The sequence below is a fragment of the Megalops cyprinoides genome, chromosome 21, assembly GCF_013368585.1.
Source record: "Megalops cyprinoides isolate fMegCyp1 chromosome 21, fMegCyp1.pri, whole genome shotgun sequence".
NCBI lineage: Eukaryota > Metazoa > Chordata > Actinopteri > Elopiformes > Megalopidae > Megalops > Megalops cyprinoides.
Window position 1 is genome coordinate 22,030,640 of NC_050603.1, and position 15,786 is coordinate 22,046,425.

Below are 15,786 nucleotides of genomic sequence, written 5' to 3' on the forward strand. Positions count from 1 at the left end.
TGAGAAAATGTGTTTTTTGTATTATTTCATATGTTAAATTGGATGATTTACACTGTATTTGCTACTAAATACTAAACTAATTGAATCAATTAAATGCAAGTATAACCCTTTTCACAAACTCAGTTCTCCAGACTGAGGAATCACCAACAAATAAAAATGGGGAAGAAATTAATGAAAAAATTGCACCTGTTTTGAAAGAAGTAACTAATGCATCTTATCACTAAGCTAAGGACAAATGTTGACTGAATTCTAGTGTAGGTTATCCATTGGTACTAATTATAAAAACATATGAAAGACATTGGACAAGTGGAATTATAAACATTTGCCTTTTTATTTTGTATAAAAAGTAGAGGGGGAATTGAAATGTGTCAGATGAAAGAAACAACATTAACTGGAGGAACAAAATATTCTTCATCAGTGTTTCTGTATTGTTTTTTTTTTTTTTCCTTGTAGAAACATAAGACGTTGTATGAGTTGATATACACATTCGCTGAAACAGAAAAAGTACATTGATGAATCATTTGGTGATGTAAGCAAGGTCCAGCTGTTGAGAAAAAAGAAATGTCTCATAGAGGTTTGCAGATTGATCAGTTTTGGTTTGAAAGGACAATACAAACAAGCACAAGTGTCTTTGGTCATAAACCTCTGCAAAATAAAATTAACAGATCAAGGTTTTATCTACTACTAATAGGTTCAACAACTTAATGACAATTGGATACTGTCACTGCATTCTCCTCATGCTGCTCCCTTACTGCATATGAAGTGTCAGTATTCAAGTGAAATTAAGGGAAATTTTTCCTATATTACAACACTCATGAATGCAAATTTCTTGCATTTCCCCACCCTTAAGTTCTTTAAGATATATAAACATGAAAGCACTTAACTCGTTGAGTGTTTTTTGTAGAACACTGAACATGCTTTATTTCAGAACTTTTCACAATTTATTTAAACATCTCACATATACAAAATAGGTACAATAAACTTTGCTGTTTCGTTTTTTTGAGAGAGGCCTCCTAAACCCATTCAGATGGACAAGATGTGCTTAACAGCGTGAACACAGGGAATTGAGGGGAAAAAGAGGGGGGCAATACAAAAAAAATGAGACACAAAATAAAAGAATAAAACCAAACAAATCAAAAACCAGACAGACAGTTTGAGGAAGGGGGGTCCACCTGCTTAACAAGGGGGTATCGGCGAGAACTACACGAGACGCCACCGCGTGGCCAACACAAAGTATTACAGTAAAAAGTAGTTTGGTCTGCCACCGTATTTATATAGCACCATGTATCGCCGCACAAGATCGAGCACCTTTAATACAGGGTTGAACTTGAAGCCTGTCAGACTCGTACATTTGGGATGTGGGTTTTCGGTACGGGCGTGAGGTAGTTTTAAACCTTTGGAAGCTGTGGTTTTAAACCTCCCCCTCGGAAGATATACAAAGACCACAAAGTGACGTGTACTTTCATGGATTTTATTACTCTTTTATTATTTTACAAATGACGACATGTCCCACAACAAGGTTTTTTTCCCACGTGCCTCTGGCTTCTGTATTAATTTGCATTGCACCACGCTCCATTCAGTCTTGTTGTCTTCTCCGATAGGGCCCGGTTTAAGCAAGTGGATGGGTAGATGAAATCAGCATTCAGTATAAAAAACAGAGAGGGCAGAGATTTTTTCTTTTTTTTTTTCTTTCTCTCTTTTAATTTATCATGAGTCTATTTATTTGAAACAGACTGGGCCAATGTCCAAACCGAATTCTTGATCAGCTCCACCAATGTCCAAAGGTGCAATGTCGAGGATGGGCAGGCGAGATGGTTTCGTCGTTCTGTATTCAATGACTGTCTTGCCCCATTGGCCTGTGTGTCTCTGTGGAGGCGTGAAAAAAAGAGGGGAGATGTTTCACAATGGAGCACCACATTAACTTGACACCAATACTACATCATCCTGATGCAAACATACAGTAGGACCTTAAAGCAAAATAGCTGAATTCAACAGCAACCTGACTTGTATTGTAGGACAAGCTTATATTATTAATATCACATTTAGAATATTGTGCCATATGACAATGAATAACAAAGGCCAAACTACACTTATGAATATGACTTGGTTGTGAAAATGGCTTCAAATGAAAACCTGGAGAGACTACAAAAGTACAGAAGTGTATTCAAAAGTATACATAATGGTTTTGACTGTCTCTCTGTGAACCTAACCGATAGCTATCTTGTATCTAGCCTTCTGTCCATTGCAAAGCCTATAGTACTATAGTTCTCTGCAGCCATATGGCTTCTACTTTCTGTGGAATTAATGTAATTCTGTAGTGGAAGAGAAGAGGGACATACAGTGCATCCGTCCTCCAGTACGCTGAATGTGAAGCGGCTGTTGCCCTCTGCCCTCAGCTCCACGTCGTTGGAGCCCTGCAGGAGGACGGCCTTCTTCAGGTTGCCATTCTCGGCGTCCATGTAGGCCACGCTGTTCTTGCAGTGGTATGTGATGTTCTGGGATGCCTGATTGGCCAGCAGGCGCATGAAGGCCAGCTGGGTGGCCATGCTCTGGGGGCTGATGCTGTCGTCATTGTAGGCAAACTGAAAATGGGGAAAAATGAAAAGAGCAGGAGAAGACATTAATGTTAGAGTTTTCCTACACCATTTGCCTGTGGCTAAAACCTAGAACTGTACGTTTCCCTAACGTCTTTCACCTCTGAACAAGACATAGAAATGTTTCTCTCCACAGGATGGCATGAGCAAGCCTTCCTTTGCTCTATGGCCACAGCTAGTGCCTACAACTGCTTGTTTCATCAACTCCACCAATTATCATGGGAACAGGCACTTAGCACAGGTTACTGCTGTGAAGCTGTATGCCAAGAAAACAATATCGGAGAACATCTGTTAATATAATATGTTTTTTCTATATTTATAATATATTAGTAATATATATTATATAGCACAATATATTAATATGTGTAGACTTGACTTATTCTTGCACTGCATTGGTAGTGAAAAAAATCAGCTGCTGAGTTGCCCATCCCTGTAACATCCTCCAAAAGGCTCCAGGCATCGTACCTCAGTGCCGCCATTGATGGTCTCTCCGAACCAGATGTGCTTCTTGGGCGCACCATCCTGGGCGCTCTTGTACCAGTTCTTGCGGGCAATGCTGCCAGGGTTGGGGTAGATGCAGGTGTGGCCGGTGGTGAAGTCGCAGTAGGCGCGGATGGCGTCCATGATGCAGCCCTGGTTGGGGTCAATCCAGTAGTAACCTGTATGGATGACATTGCACATCATTTACATTTGTTCGTTTTGGTGGATGTGGTTTTTCAGAGCAACTTGCAAAGCAAACTAAGCAAGCACATCTAATATAGCTATATGAATGACAGTGCATACAGACGATACCAGATCATACTGGAATTAAAGTGTCAATTGCATCAAATGGGGCTACAGCACCGTATTGATATTGAAACATGTTCATGGCAACGGTACAATAGCAGGTTAATAATCACTCTGTAGTCCACCCTATTCTAAGCTGACAAGCTCCTAGTGGCTGGGTTACATGGAGCATTGAGAGCATTACACAGGGCAACTTTTCATCCATCTATATTTCATTCTGTGGAGTTGTCTACAGTAGAAGGACTAGTTCATACCAGCCTAACATTTGTTAACTAACCTGGAAACCTGGTTGGCAACACAATAACACTACAAAATTAGACAAATGAACTGTTTTATGGTTTTAGACTTTCACACAGAGATACATCCTGATTGTGCTTATTTATATGAACTTATGTTACGTGTAACTCACGTTTGTTTTATAAAAGGCTGAGGTGGTCAGCCAGCGTTTGTGGATTCGGAGGCGGGGGCTCTTACCGCTGCTCCAGTCTGGGTGGCTGAGCCTGATGTCGCGGCAGGTGCGGGCGGGGTTCTTCTTGGAGCCCTCAGGGGTGAGCAGGTTGTCGATCTGGGTGTTGAGGGACTTGATGGTGGCATCCACCTCGTAGTCCTTGGCCCTCAGGGCAGCCTGGTCGGCCCGGTACTCGTCATATCCGCCAGAAATGTCATAGCCGCCACCAGGAGGGCCAGGGGGACCAGGGAGACCAGGAGATCCAGGGGGACCCTGCGGGCGAGCACAGCCATGAGTCACCCCCTCCCGCCTCCAGAATGGCAGCACCAAAGACCTCTCCTCACCAGAACCTCCCTGGTATACTTTGTCTATGCTAATCGCATATCACCTACCAGCAACTGATCTCCATTTACAAGGGAACTGAACACTCTCCACACCCTACCGAAGTTAAATGATCATTACTCAGGCAGTCACTCTATATATTGAGAGCAGCAAGTAACAGCAAGTTTCCCTGGTGTTCTATACAGCCTATGCAGTATTCGCAAACACCTCCAAGCGCAGTCTTTGGGGAGAAGCATACTCACAACGGGGCCGGAGTGACCAGGGAGACCACGGTGGCCGGCGGGTCCCATGGCGCCATGGACGCCACTCCTGCCGTCCTTTCCAGGGGGGCCGTGAGGACCAGCTGGGCCCTGAGAAAGGAGGAGACAGCGGGGATTGTGAATGACGATCGCTGGCACCGTGCGACAGTAGGAAAAAGTCAGTGTCATGCCTCAAACGGTCATGTGGAACTGCCATTCACAGAGCTCCTTGTGTACTTACTCTTGGACCAGCGGGGCCAACAGAACCGGCAGAACCTGGCTCACCAGAAGGACCCTATATAAGAGAACTAGTTAGCGACAGTAACAAGGCAGAGGTGCATTATTATTATTATTATTATTATTATTATTATTATTATTATTGCAGGAAGGGTGCACTGAGTGAAGTATGTACATTTTTTCATTATGTGAAAACCGCACCTTCTGTGTCATGTCTTCAGGCACTCTGTTATTCTAATAAGTTGTGTAAGTTGGATTGACATAAACCTATACTCGGGAGCTGTTGACATGACATATGTCTATTTGATCAAAGCGGATTTTGGTGGTGCTGCTGTGGGGGTAAGGGGTCACTCACAGCAGGTCCGGGCATTCCCTGGAGGCCAGTGTGTCCGCGGAGTCCCTTCAGTCCTCTCTCACCCTTGTCTCCGGCGCCACCCTTCTCGCCGCGAGGTCCAGCAGGGCCCTGAAAGGCAGAGCAACCGATAAGGCCTGTCAAAGGGAGAGAGCAAGGGCCACCCCCAAAACCTCTGCCTTCCCCCCAAAAAACGTCCTTGGTCCTAGAGCTGTCCCTTGCGTGACACACAAGCTTTGCGGGAACTTACAGGGGCACCTCTTGCACCAGCAGCTCCAGCAGGACCGGCAGAACCAACAGGACCCTGAAGGAGAAGTAGAAACGTGTATTAGGCAAAGGGAAAATGGCACATGGCTCCATGGCATCTCTGATGAGGATCAGTGCATCAGCCACGTATGAACGTTAATTCTTTGTTCTCCGTGTCAGGTGATGTAGAGTCACATGTCCCACGTCCGCAGCTGGAAACAGCCCGGCCGGGCACTCACACTCTCTCCACGGTTTCCAGGTCTGCCGACAGCGCCGGCGGGTCCGTGGGGTCCGGGAGCTCCAGCGGCTCCAGCAGGACCGGAAGATCCAGGCTCTCCACGATCACCCTGGAATGGGACATCCAAAGGGTTACACCCCAAAAAATGACTTGCCTGGGACTGCACTGCTACTATTTACTGGAGTGCTCTGGTATTTGATTAATGCATGAACCTATAAAACTTGTGAGCAATGACTGACATCCGTATAATGCACTGACTTTTGGTTGGAACACTGTACTACTGACATGTGTACAGTGCCAGCATATTTGGTATGCGGCTTATCATGACACTTATTTCTTTCCTTTTCTAGCATATCACTGTAGGGTATTTTTATTGTAGCAACTCTGTAATGAGTATAGTATCACGTACAGTCTGTTGTTTTGTGTGTACCGTTGTTCATGTTGCCTTACAATGTGTACTGCAGTACCTTTGCTTTGTAAATTTCTCTGGATGAGAGTGTCTGTCAATTAACTACGCATACCAATATGTAACTACCCAGAAAGTGGTGGATTATATTCTTACTGTCTTATGGCAGAGCTTAGTGAGACTCTGAAACAGATAAGGAAGTTTACCTTGAAGCCAGCAGCACCGGGGCGGCCAGGGGGACCATCATTGCCAGGGCTACCCTGTGAAGGGAGGCCAGACAAGTGTCAAACGTAATAACCTTGAAGTGCATTACACTGTCCAGAAGAGGAAGAGTGGTAAAATATGCATATGTAAAATATGTAAAAATTCAAAATGAGAACCTGGGTAAATGATATACAACTGTCAAAGAAAGGAAAACCCTTTGCTAGTGTTTAGCATCTGTTTGACCTAACCTCAAGTGAAAGGAGGATGTGTACCCTCTGTTTTTATGTATCTATACCCTTAGAATACATTATACCACACTTGGTGAATGGTACCGCATGTTTTTAACATGCTGTGTGAATATCCTGAGATATGGAGTGGTCACATTCAATATAATATGCAAAGGAGGAATTGCAATAACACATAACTGTGTTGAACATACAGAAAGTATTTATATTGCTCCGGCTTAACAGTATTGTAAAGGTCCTAACAAGAAATTGCTGCCTAAAAAGGTGTTCAGGTGGGTCACCTGTGTGACTTTGTCTGTTCAAAAGGGGGGCTTTGGCTCCGCCCTTACCTCACGCCCAGCCTCTCCCTGGGGTCCAGTCATGCCAGGCATACCAATGTTACCGGCAGGTCCACGAGGTCCAGCCTGTCCAGCTGGGCCCAGTCTACCAGACTCACCCTGGATCACACAGAACACAACTGTGTCAGTACCACAGCAGACAAAGTAACTTTTTTTTTCTCTTAAAATGCCTCTTTCCACAAAAAGCCAGATTAATTTTTTGAAGTGCTGAAGTGAGAATGGTACGCTATGTAATCAGTGTTACCCAACAATAAGCATTTGCCAGATCATTATACAAGACTATAAACATGCATATTACTTCATACACAGGTATGTCATGGTACCCGTGCCTCTAACACTGGAACTCTCAAGGGTAGTTCCAGTGTTAGAGGATTTCTCCCTGAGAGCTCATTAGACAGTGTGGTTAAGCGAAGTGGGGACTTACAACAGCACCAGGACCGCCAGGGAGACCACGGTCACCTCTTGAGCCGGGGAGACCGACAAAACCTGAAGGGCCGAGCATACCTTTGGGTCCAGGAGTACCAGCAGGGCCCTGAACAGACAGACGTGACACAAATATGATGAACAAACGGCCGCCACACAGGATAGCCCTTTCACCATACCCAGGAGTAGTACCCTCCTCAAGATTTCACCCAGTACAAGCAAACCAACTGCTCAATTCCCTTGCTGACCTCATACTGAAATAATGTATTCTTCAGGGATACATGTGAGCTGACAAGCTAAAAGCAAAGCTATCTGTTATATGTTTCTAATGGTATATATCTCTCTAATATCTCTGGCTAATACGCCCCTCTTTTCCTTATATCTTCCTAATGGTACCTAATGGCCTCTAACAAACATCTGTTTCTTATATCGCTCTAATGGTGCATATGATTAATGAATATATCTCATCTTCCATATTCCATATGTCTCCCCAACGATACATGTCTTTGATAAATGAATCTATATTCCTTCCTAATATATCTCTATTCCTTATCTGGAATGAGCTACCTTTTAAAAGGTAAGGCATCGTTATGTAATGCCATAGACTTACAGGAGGACCACTCTCTCCAGCTGGGCCTTTCTCTCCAGCGAGGCCAGGAGGTCCACCAATACCCTGCTCGCCTGGAGGTCCAGCAGGGCCGCTATCACCACGGGCGCCGCGGGGGCCATCCTTTCCAGCAGGGCCAGTGAGTCCAGGTGGTCCAACGATGCCCTGTTCGTGTGATAAAGAGGGTCAGGTGGCGTCATGTGGATGTCCTCAGATCAAACCAGCCCTTAATCCAAGCACAACTAAATTCCTCTGCGTTCTCAGATAGTACAACACTTAGGTCAAGATCACTAAGCTATTATCCATTATATGTTGTAGCTTTGGGGTAAAACATATTAACAACAAACAAAAATACACCACTCAATGTCATTGACAGAAGAAACCAGCTGATGGACTCTCCAGATAATGGAGTTTTGCCAAGAAGCCACGATCACAGGTGCTGTTGACTTTCAGTTCAGCAGATTGCATGTGTAGTTGGCGTACATTCAACACATTTCACAGTAGCACTTGTTCTAACAGCCCAGTAATAACATTAAGGATGTGCTGGAGGGTGTAATCCTCTTGAATGTACAGTAGCTTTATGCTAGACTTGTGCGAGTGTGCTGTGCCTAGGTTAGCATCAGTGTTTAGCATGGGTGTGCCTGGCTATGGTTAAGAGGGCTCGGCTGTAGAAACAGCAGTGGTACTCACAGCAGGGCCAGCGGGGCCAACTCTGCCAGCAGCACCAGGGAAACCAGTCAAACCCTGGGAAGGAAACAGACAGGTGTCACACGTCAGCCACGCTGGAGGTGCGTCTCCATGAGGAAACCGATCTTGGTGACGTTACTTACGGGTGGACCGCCATCACCACGGGCGCCAGGGGGGCCACCGGGACCAGAGGGGCCCTAAAAAACAGGGGCAGAGAAACAGGTCTTCAGGGAGGACTGAGCAATGAAGGTACACATGGAATGGGAGATAATAAGGTGGGCAGATGTGAACCATTTAGGAATTTGACATCAGAAGACAAAGCTGATCAGCAACTGGAACTTCAGTACTGTACATCAAGCCTCAGTGGCAAATCAAGACTGGATTTTATCAACCAGCCTTTAGTGCGACTTAAAATCATTCTGCCATTGGGGAGAAAGCATTACAAAGGAGGCAACTTGTAACTATCTAAATGTACTAAATTAGATTATAAATGTGACTCACAGCAGGTCCAGAGCTTCCAGCAGGGCCAGCGGAACCGGCAGGACCGACGTCACCTTTTCCACCACCAGGGCCTTTCTCACCTCGGGGACCAGGCTGACCATCCGCACCCTGCAAGGGACAAGGGGAAATGTCACTCTTCCTGGAACATGTCCACATTATTGCAGGTAAAAGCTTTCACTCCTTACTGTGGGTGTCATACAATTAACTGAATGTTCTGTATGTGCGTGTTGGTGTGTGTGTGTTTGTGTGTGTTTGTATGTGTGATCCAACAAACACTAAGTTACTTTCAAGTCCTGACATCAACATATAAAAATGTGGGCCCATTTGTATCTTTCTTTTTTATAATGTGGGCCTGAATAATGAAATTAAAATATGTGTGTGTGTACCTAATCCCAGACCAGCATGATCAAATGTTAATTACACATTATGTATTTGCTAATAATTTATATAGGTAAATATGTATATAGTAATGTTTTCTGATAATGCTAGCATCTGTGTCAGCATTCATTGTGGATTCAAAGAAAGATCTTGCATAGGGCCCCTTTCCAAGATGGAACCAGCTGTGGGCGTGAGGGTTGGCAGTGACTGAACACAAGTGCCCTTCAGAGGGTGAAAAATGCATCTCTTCCTCTTGTGACCTGTTTTCAATGTGTTCCAATGGAACTATCGGTGAAGTTGCTCACATTGCTCAGCTATAATGTCAGAGAAGTGCCTGTTGGTGAAGGTGTCAGTACTTACAGGGGGTCCAGCGAAGCCAGGAGGACCAGCAGGGCCGGACTCACCACGCTCGCCCTGCAAGGAGAGGAGAAAAGTCAATCGAATGCGGATACCATCAGCTTTGGGTGGAGGCCAGCATCGAGGGAAGGAGCATCGCACCAGGTGTTATATACTTTACATGAATTAGCAGATAACATTAGGACTTAGCACAGACTACGAATGAAAGCCACACCAACTCTCATTCAAAAGACGCATATACCTTCTCCATAGCTTGTTGTTATGATGACTGATTCACTGGTATTTTCAAATGGTTATTTTCATGGAAAGAGGAGGGAGGACAGCAGGTGAAGTGGAAGTGGCGTACTTACAGGAGGACCACGAACACCAGCAGGGCCAGGAGGACCAAAGGAGCCAGTTTCACCCTGGGGCAGAAGAAATGTCAAAGTTAGGGCAAACAAATTCAAAAATCCCAGCTTCTACTGCCAGCCTTCAAAAACACTAAGCACTCAATCTCCCTTCATGGCATTAAGTATAGTAGGGAGCAATAGGCGTGATCTGCAGACCGTGAATAAGATGAGGTTGTTTTGTGTTTACAAACACACACATCATCTTCCATCAGACTGTCCTTATTTAATTACAGAGGATAAGATGTCTCTTTGGGTTTCGATTATAATTCCTACACAGATGCAAAAGTTGAAATGAAAGAACATCACAGTCTTTTTCCATTACAAATTCCAGGCTGACTGCCATTACCTGTTTGCAAAAACATCATCCACAATTTGTGTCGGGTGTTTGAAACTGTGTCAGCCTTACTTGTGGAGACCGTACGGTTTATGACTTGTCAGTGGTCTCCTTCCTCACCACAGTATTGTGTATGACGTTTAGTTGATGTGAATTCCATATCATATAGAGCATGATTTTGATCATTCTTGTAGAACCTCCCAGTTCATGGATGGGGACAAAGGCTATTTTGGCTATAACCATGTCTGATCAGTAAACTTATATTCTGCCTGCTACATAGTTGTGCACTACATTCAGAAAGACAGATACTAACTGAGGATTGCTGATCCTGGCTGTGTCCAGGAGTGATGTTGAAAATAGGTTGTGTACATCTTGTCTGAGATAAGACCTACTGTAAGCTGACAGTAGTGATGGTTTGTTGCTGTCCGGGATAACACTCACCTAATCTATGTGATTGCTAAAACAATTACACATCTGAAATTCTAATTCTAACTAATTCTAACTGAAGGTCTAACACCATGTACATGATGCTATGCAAAACTGTGGTGCTACAAAACTAGTCTTGAAGGTTCAGGCAGGTTTTATAGCAGCTAGAATTAAAAGCGCAGTCATCATGACTCATCTCTTTGATGCTGTTGCTGTCTACTATAATGAACACATAACTATGTGGCATACAATAAAATGTTGGTCAAACAATAAATTGATAGGTTTGACTGCTGAAATTGATCATTGACCTCTTCCTAATTCTACTGGACTGATTTATACTTATCAAATAGACTTTGCTCTGGGTGTAGACTCCGCTATGTTTTGACTTTTTCCAGCAGAGTGCAGTGATTAAAAATTTGGTCTGTGATCTTTTCATTTAACCTCTGCACAACAAAAAAACTCTATTGGGAAGAAACAAGTCATTTTTGCTGAAGTCTGTGGTTATGGCTTGTAAAAAGAGGGTGCTTAGCCACAATAACCTAATGTCAGTGTTTGCTTTGACATGCTGCACAAATCTGCAAAAGGTGTGCAAGAAGGCAATATCATATTTAGCATTCCTCTATTAACTTGCACGGGTTTCACATCCTTTACCTTGTCACCATTAGCACCAGAGGGTCCTGGGGGTCCACTGGGCCCAGGGGCACCCTGGGAAACAGAGGATGTGCACGGTCAGAAATCGATGAGTAAATATCACTTGAAGGGAAGGAAATGTTGAATTATTTTACAGAAGAATGGGAAAATGACAGAAAAACAGTACTTACACGTGCACCATCTCTGCCAGGGTTGCCTTCCAGTCCTCTGTGTCCAATCTCACCCTAGTTTTGCAGAAAATGAAGAATTTAACTGATTCATACGGCCAATAACCATAATTTGAGCTTGATATTTTTCCATTCTGCCATACTCTTTCCAAGGGTCTAAGGAAACAGGATGCAAGGCAGGATATGGTGGAAACAATGCGCAAAATTACAGTTGTGAAATCAATAATAGTACATGGTCTGTTAAACCTGACCATGAAATTCCACTGGTAACTTTAAGAGTGCGGCAGTACGGTGTGTCTCTAATACATAAGGCCTTCATTTGGTTTTGCGTTATAGTCTCTTGATGTAGACTGCCACTGGTGTTGCCATCAACACTGTCACCCACTGAGAGTGATCCAGAGAATTTGAAGGGGATGGAATATTAAAGAGGGATACCTTCTCGCCCTTGGGTCCAGGGGTACCGGCACCACCACGCTCACCAGGCATGCCACCAGGTCCCTGGGGCCCAGCAGAACCAGCAAGTCCAACGCTGCCAGGCTCACCCTGGGGAGGGAGCAGAAAAAAAAAGCCTCACTCACTATCCGGGCCTGTCACTGCAGATCGGGCTGCCCCCTGCTGGAAACTGTAGGGCTGACAACTGTGAACTCTCACACAAAACTCAGAGAGAATCATTCAATTAAATATACTTGGCACTTTGTTGAATGGGTGAATTGCATGTACTATAACTTTGCGAACTTGAGCATGTTGTGTGTGGAATTATTAATACAGAATGAGTAAAAAAAGACAAATTATGAAATTCTTCAGTCTTATTCAGAAATGTAATGCATACAAAAGCCATAAGTTTAATGGCAACTAAAAGTGAATGACAGGTTGACGGGTGGTTAAGACTGAAGCATACATCTATGGTTCATTCTTTCTCCACCATTGGAGAAACCTAAGAAGTGATGATCATTAATGACAAAGAGGAGGACACACCATACCATCAGGTCCCCTTTATGTTGATTTCCTTGAGTGATAGAAATACCTGGTACATCGGACACATTCATGACAGACAGTTGACGATTTGCATACCTTGCCTCCGTCGGTACCAGGAGTACCAGCAAGTCCACGGGGACCAATGGCTCCTTGAGGGCCAGTTGAGCCAGCAGGTCCGGGGTTTCCACGCTCTCCCTAGGGAGAGAGGGACAAGGCATTTACCATGCGGACCTTTGCTTTTCATGGACTGACATGACGTATTGAGAAAAATAATATGCACACATATCGGTTAGCCCATCCACCTGAACACAGGGTGACCTTGTCTCAAATCTATAAACAAAATATGGCTATGCAATATGTGGATGAAACCTTACCAGAAATAATAATCAATGTAAAACTGAAAATGCTAACAAGCAACGTGTGATTAAAATTGTGTGTAAATTGAAATGTTAAAAATTACATAAAGGAAAAAATAAAAGAAATAATAATATATACCTTCACACCAGCAGGTCCTGGGAGTCCCATGTCACCAGGGATACCCTGTTTAGAAACAAAATTACTATTACTTTAAATCTAAAACATTTCAGTGGAAAAACAACACTTAAAACAGCCATTTTAATGGGAAATATATGTTTGATAATATTTATCAATATTAGATGTGTGTTGTGATTTTTAGTGATTAAAGCTATTTGTAATTTGTTTTTTACAGGACAGCAGTAATTTTTGTCTAAGACCCAAGCTAGTCATTGATGTTATTCTTTCTGTGTTGATGCTGGGGGCTAAAATTTAGGTATTTTGATGCACATAAAATACAATTTCCATTGTAGTTCCATTGTAGTCCCTGACATGGGACTTTATTACAGAACATAATTACTTTGCTAATTCTGAAGAAACCAGAACAGATGGGAGCCAGAGAAGTTGCACCTGTGTTAGTGGGGAGTTATATATCCCCGTCACATGTGACTTTATGTGGTGCATTTAACTCTGTTAGTTATCAAGGTCGTCATGTAGAAGTCTGGATGTCACTCACCCTTTCACCAACTTTGCCAGCCTCACCAACAGGTCCAGCGGGGCCAGGCAATCCCTGGAGGGACACACAACCAATCAATGAAATCAATCGATGGATCAATTAATCAATTGGCCAATCAGTACGTTAAATCATGTGGAAAGTAACGCTAAAAAAGCACAAATGGATGTACTCTGAAATTAGTGAGACACACCCTTGCAAGGGTTCAGAATCCAATGGTCCGTGATCATAGCTGCCCAGGTGAGGTTTAGGATCTACTCTACACCAGCAGATTTTCGGTCTTGCTGTCTAAATGACAGTCTTCTGCCTTGAAGTGTGATGATACTAACCTGGAAACCAGGAGCACCAGCAGGTCCTTGCTCTCCTTTGTCTCCAGTGTTGCCCTGCAAAGGAAAAGGAACAGTTTCATAGCCAGTGACAATGAAAACAAAATGAAAATATCCTGTCTGTCTTGATATTTTAATGACGGACTGGTGCATGCTGTTCTGAGGTCAGCACTTACAGCTACTCCAGGGGGACCGGCTGGTCCGTTGTTACCATCGGGGCCAGGGACACCCTATCAGAGAGGGTGGGGAAAAAAAGCAGTCCTTTTACTTCAACTAGTTTTGACATATTTTACTTCTCAGTGATCAAAGTCTAGTGATTAACACTGTGATTAAACATGACGTCTTCTCTAAAGGTTAACATTTGTTATCCGCAAGACTGGGGTCATGGATTCTTGACTGGTTTTTCGTCTGAAACAAGAGTTCCCTCAAGGAGACCCTCGAGACTGAGCTGCGTTAGGTGCACCGTCTGGGGTCGCCTGACTGATCTTGGTAGGATACTCACTCTCAAACCAGTGGGGCCGACCCCACCCTTGTCGCCAGGCTTTCCAGCATCACCCTACAGCAGAGATGGGAGAAAACAGGTGTCTGTAAATAATCTCTTCTTGCTGTTTCACACATTTCAGTACTGCAGCTTAACGCAGCAGGATCTGTTATTGTATTGGCAACATACTGTACAGTATATACGAATGAGTACCATCATAACAGTCCAGATACAGTTTACTGTTGTAATGAGAAATGCATATTAATGAAGAGAAATGCATACTTGTGCGAACAGTCAGAAAACTACTTAAAAATACAGTTTGGATGTACAAATATATATGCGAAGACCGTCCAGTAATCATTCCGTATGTGAGCCCTTTTTGGGATTACTTATTACTATTTATTAATCATATAAAGTGTTTTATCATTGGCCTAAAACTCTGTACTCACAGCAGGGCCCTTGGGACCGGGGAATCCGATGTTACCAGGCTGACCTCTTGGGCCTGTTGGGCCGGGGGGACCGGTGCGGCCATCCTGACCGGTTGGACCCTACATGCAACAGCAGTAATAAATACGGGCCGGGTTAGGGTCCTGTACAGAATGCCACTTCACAGAGCCACATTAATGACAGTCTTATTCATTCATTTTTTCTGACACTGACAGCTGAAAGAGAAGCGGATACTCACAGAAGGACCCTCCTTTCCAGGTGGGCCAGAGCTACCAGGGCTGCCAGGAAGACCCTGGAAGGAGATAAAGAAATGCCAAGGATATGATTTCACATGCAAATGGTCACTTTATATGTACATATATATACTATATATATACTTTCTATGTGTGTGTGTTTGCGTGTGTGTGTGTGTGTGTGTGTGTGTGTGTGTGTGTGTGTGTGTGTGTGTTGTACGTGTTGTGCATCCAGTGACAGTGACGGACAGGTACTCACTCTTGCGCCCACGAGACCAGGTTCACCAGCACGGCCAGCATCTCCGGGGGGTCCACGGACACCAGAGGGGCCAGATGCACCACGGCTGCCAGGCATTCCCTAGGAGTCAATAAAGTTTGAATTGAATTTGAATTTGAGAGAGAGGGTGGTCACACCGAGGAATCTGCAACAGCACCCTTTCATCGTACTAGTGTAAGTCACTAAGGCCCCTCAACTGAAAGGTTTCTGGTGGTTAGATTACAGTTACCATTACATCAATATAAAATTAATTTGGAACTTTTGTGAAAATAAATGATCAAGGTTTGAAAATGGATCTCAGGGCATGTGCGTATCATGCATTCACAACACACCAGCAGCTGGATAAAAAGCAATGCTCAGATATACTGTGTTTTAATATGGTGGAGAGGAGAAGCCTTATCTGTGAAAGGCTAATCCTGTAATAT

At 43.9% G+C, this 15,786-nt stretch overlaps 1 protein-coding gene across 1 annotated transcript in view; it reads right to left on the reverse strand.

Annotated features, from left to right (window-relative positions):
* Window positions 1–894: 894 nt before the first annotated feature.
* The window catches only part of col1a2 (collagen, type I, alpha 2), a 29,463-nt gene continuing 14,571 nt past the window's right edge, over window positions 895–15,786 (reverse strand). The window contains exons 22-51 of the mRNA XM_036555547.1: window positions 15,344–15,442; window positions 15,090–15,143; window positions 14,854–14,952; window positions 14,426–14,479; window positions 14,100–14,153; window positions 13,927–13,980; window positions 13,601–13,654; window positions 13,066–13,110; window positions 12,667–12,765; window positions 12,031–12,138; window positions 11,599–11,652; window positions 11,429–11,482; window positions 9,979–10,032; window positions 9,632–9,685; window positions 8,894–9,001; window positions 8,536–8,589; window positions 8,396–8,449; window positions 7,709–7,870; window positions 7,100–7,207; window positions 6,667–6,774; window positions 6,095–6,148; window positions 5,484–5,591; window positions 5,249–5,302; window positions 5,002–5,109; window positions 4,651–4,704; window positions 4,413–4,520; window positions 3,855–4,101; window positions 3,060–3,253; window positions 2,340–2,582; window positions 895–1,866 (exon numbers count right to left, since the gene is read on the reverse strand). Of these exons, the coding sequence (XP_036411440.1) occupies window positions 1,720–1,866; window positions 2,340–2,582; window positions 3,060–3,253; window positions 3,855–4,101; window positions 4,413–4,520; window positions 4,651–4,704; window positions 5,002–5,109; window positions 5,249–5,302; window positions 5,484–5,591; window positions 6,095–6,148; window positions 6,667–6,774; window positions 7,100–7,207; window positions 7,709–7,870; window positions 8,396–8,449; window positions 8,536–8,589; window positions 8,894–9,001; window positions 9,632–9,685; window positions 9,979–10,032; window positions 11,429–11,482; window positions 11,599–11,652; window positions 12,031–12,138; window positions 12,667–12,765; window positions 13,066–13,110; window positions 13,601–13,654; window positions 13,927–13,980; window positions 14,100–14,153; window positions 14,426–14,479; window positions 14,854–14,952; window positions 15,090–15,143; window positions 15,344–15,442 (2,847 nt within the window). The 3' untranslated portion in view covers window positions 895–1,719. The remainder of the gene's footprint in view (window positions 1,867–2,339; window positions 2,583–3,059; window positions 3,254–3,854; window positions 4,102–4,412; window positions 4,521–4,650; window positions 4,705–5,001; window positions 5,110–5,248; window positions 5,303–5,483; window positions 5,592–6,094; window positions 6,149–6,666; window positions 6,775–7,099; window positions 7,208–7,708; window positions 7,871–8,395; window positions 8,450–8,535; window positions 8,590–8,893; window positions 9,002–9,631; window positions 9,686–9,978; window positions 10,033–11,428; window positions 11,483–11,598; window positions 11,653–12,030; window positions 12,139–12,666; window positions 12,766–13,065; window positions 13,111–13,600; window positions 13,655–13,926; window positions 13,981–14,099; window positions 14,154–14,425; window positions 14,480–14,853; window positions 14,953–15,089; window positions 15,144–15,343; window positions 15,443–15,786) is intronic.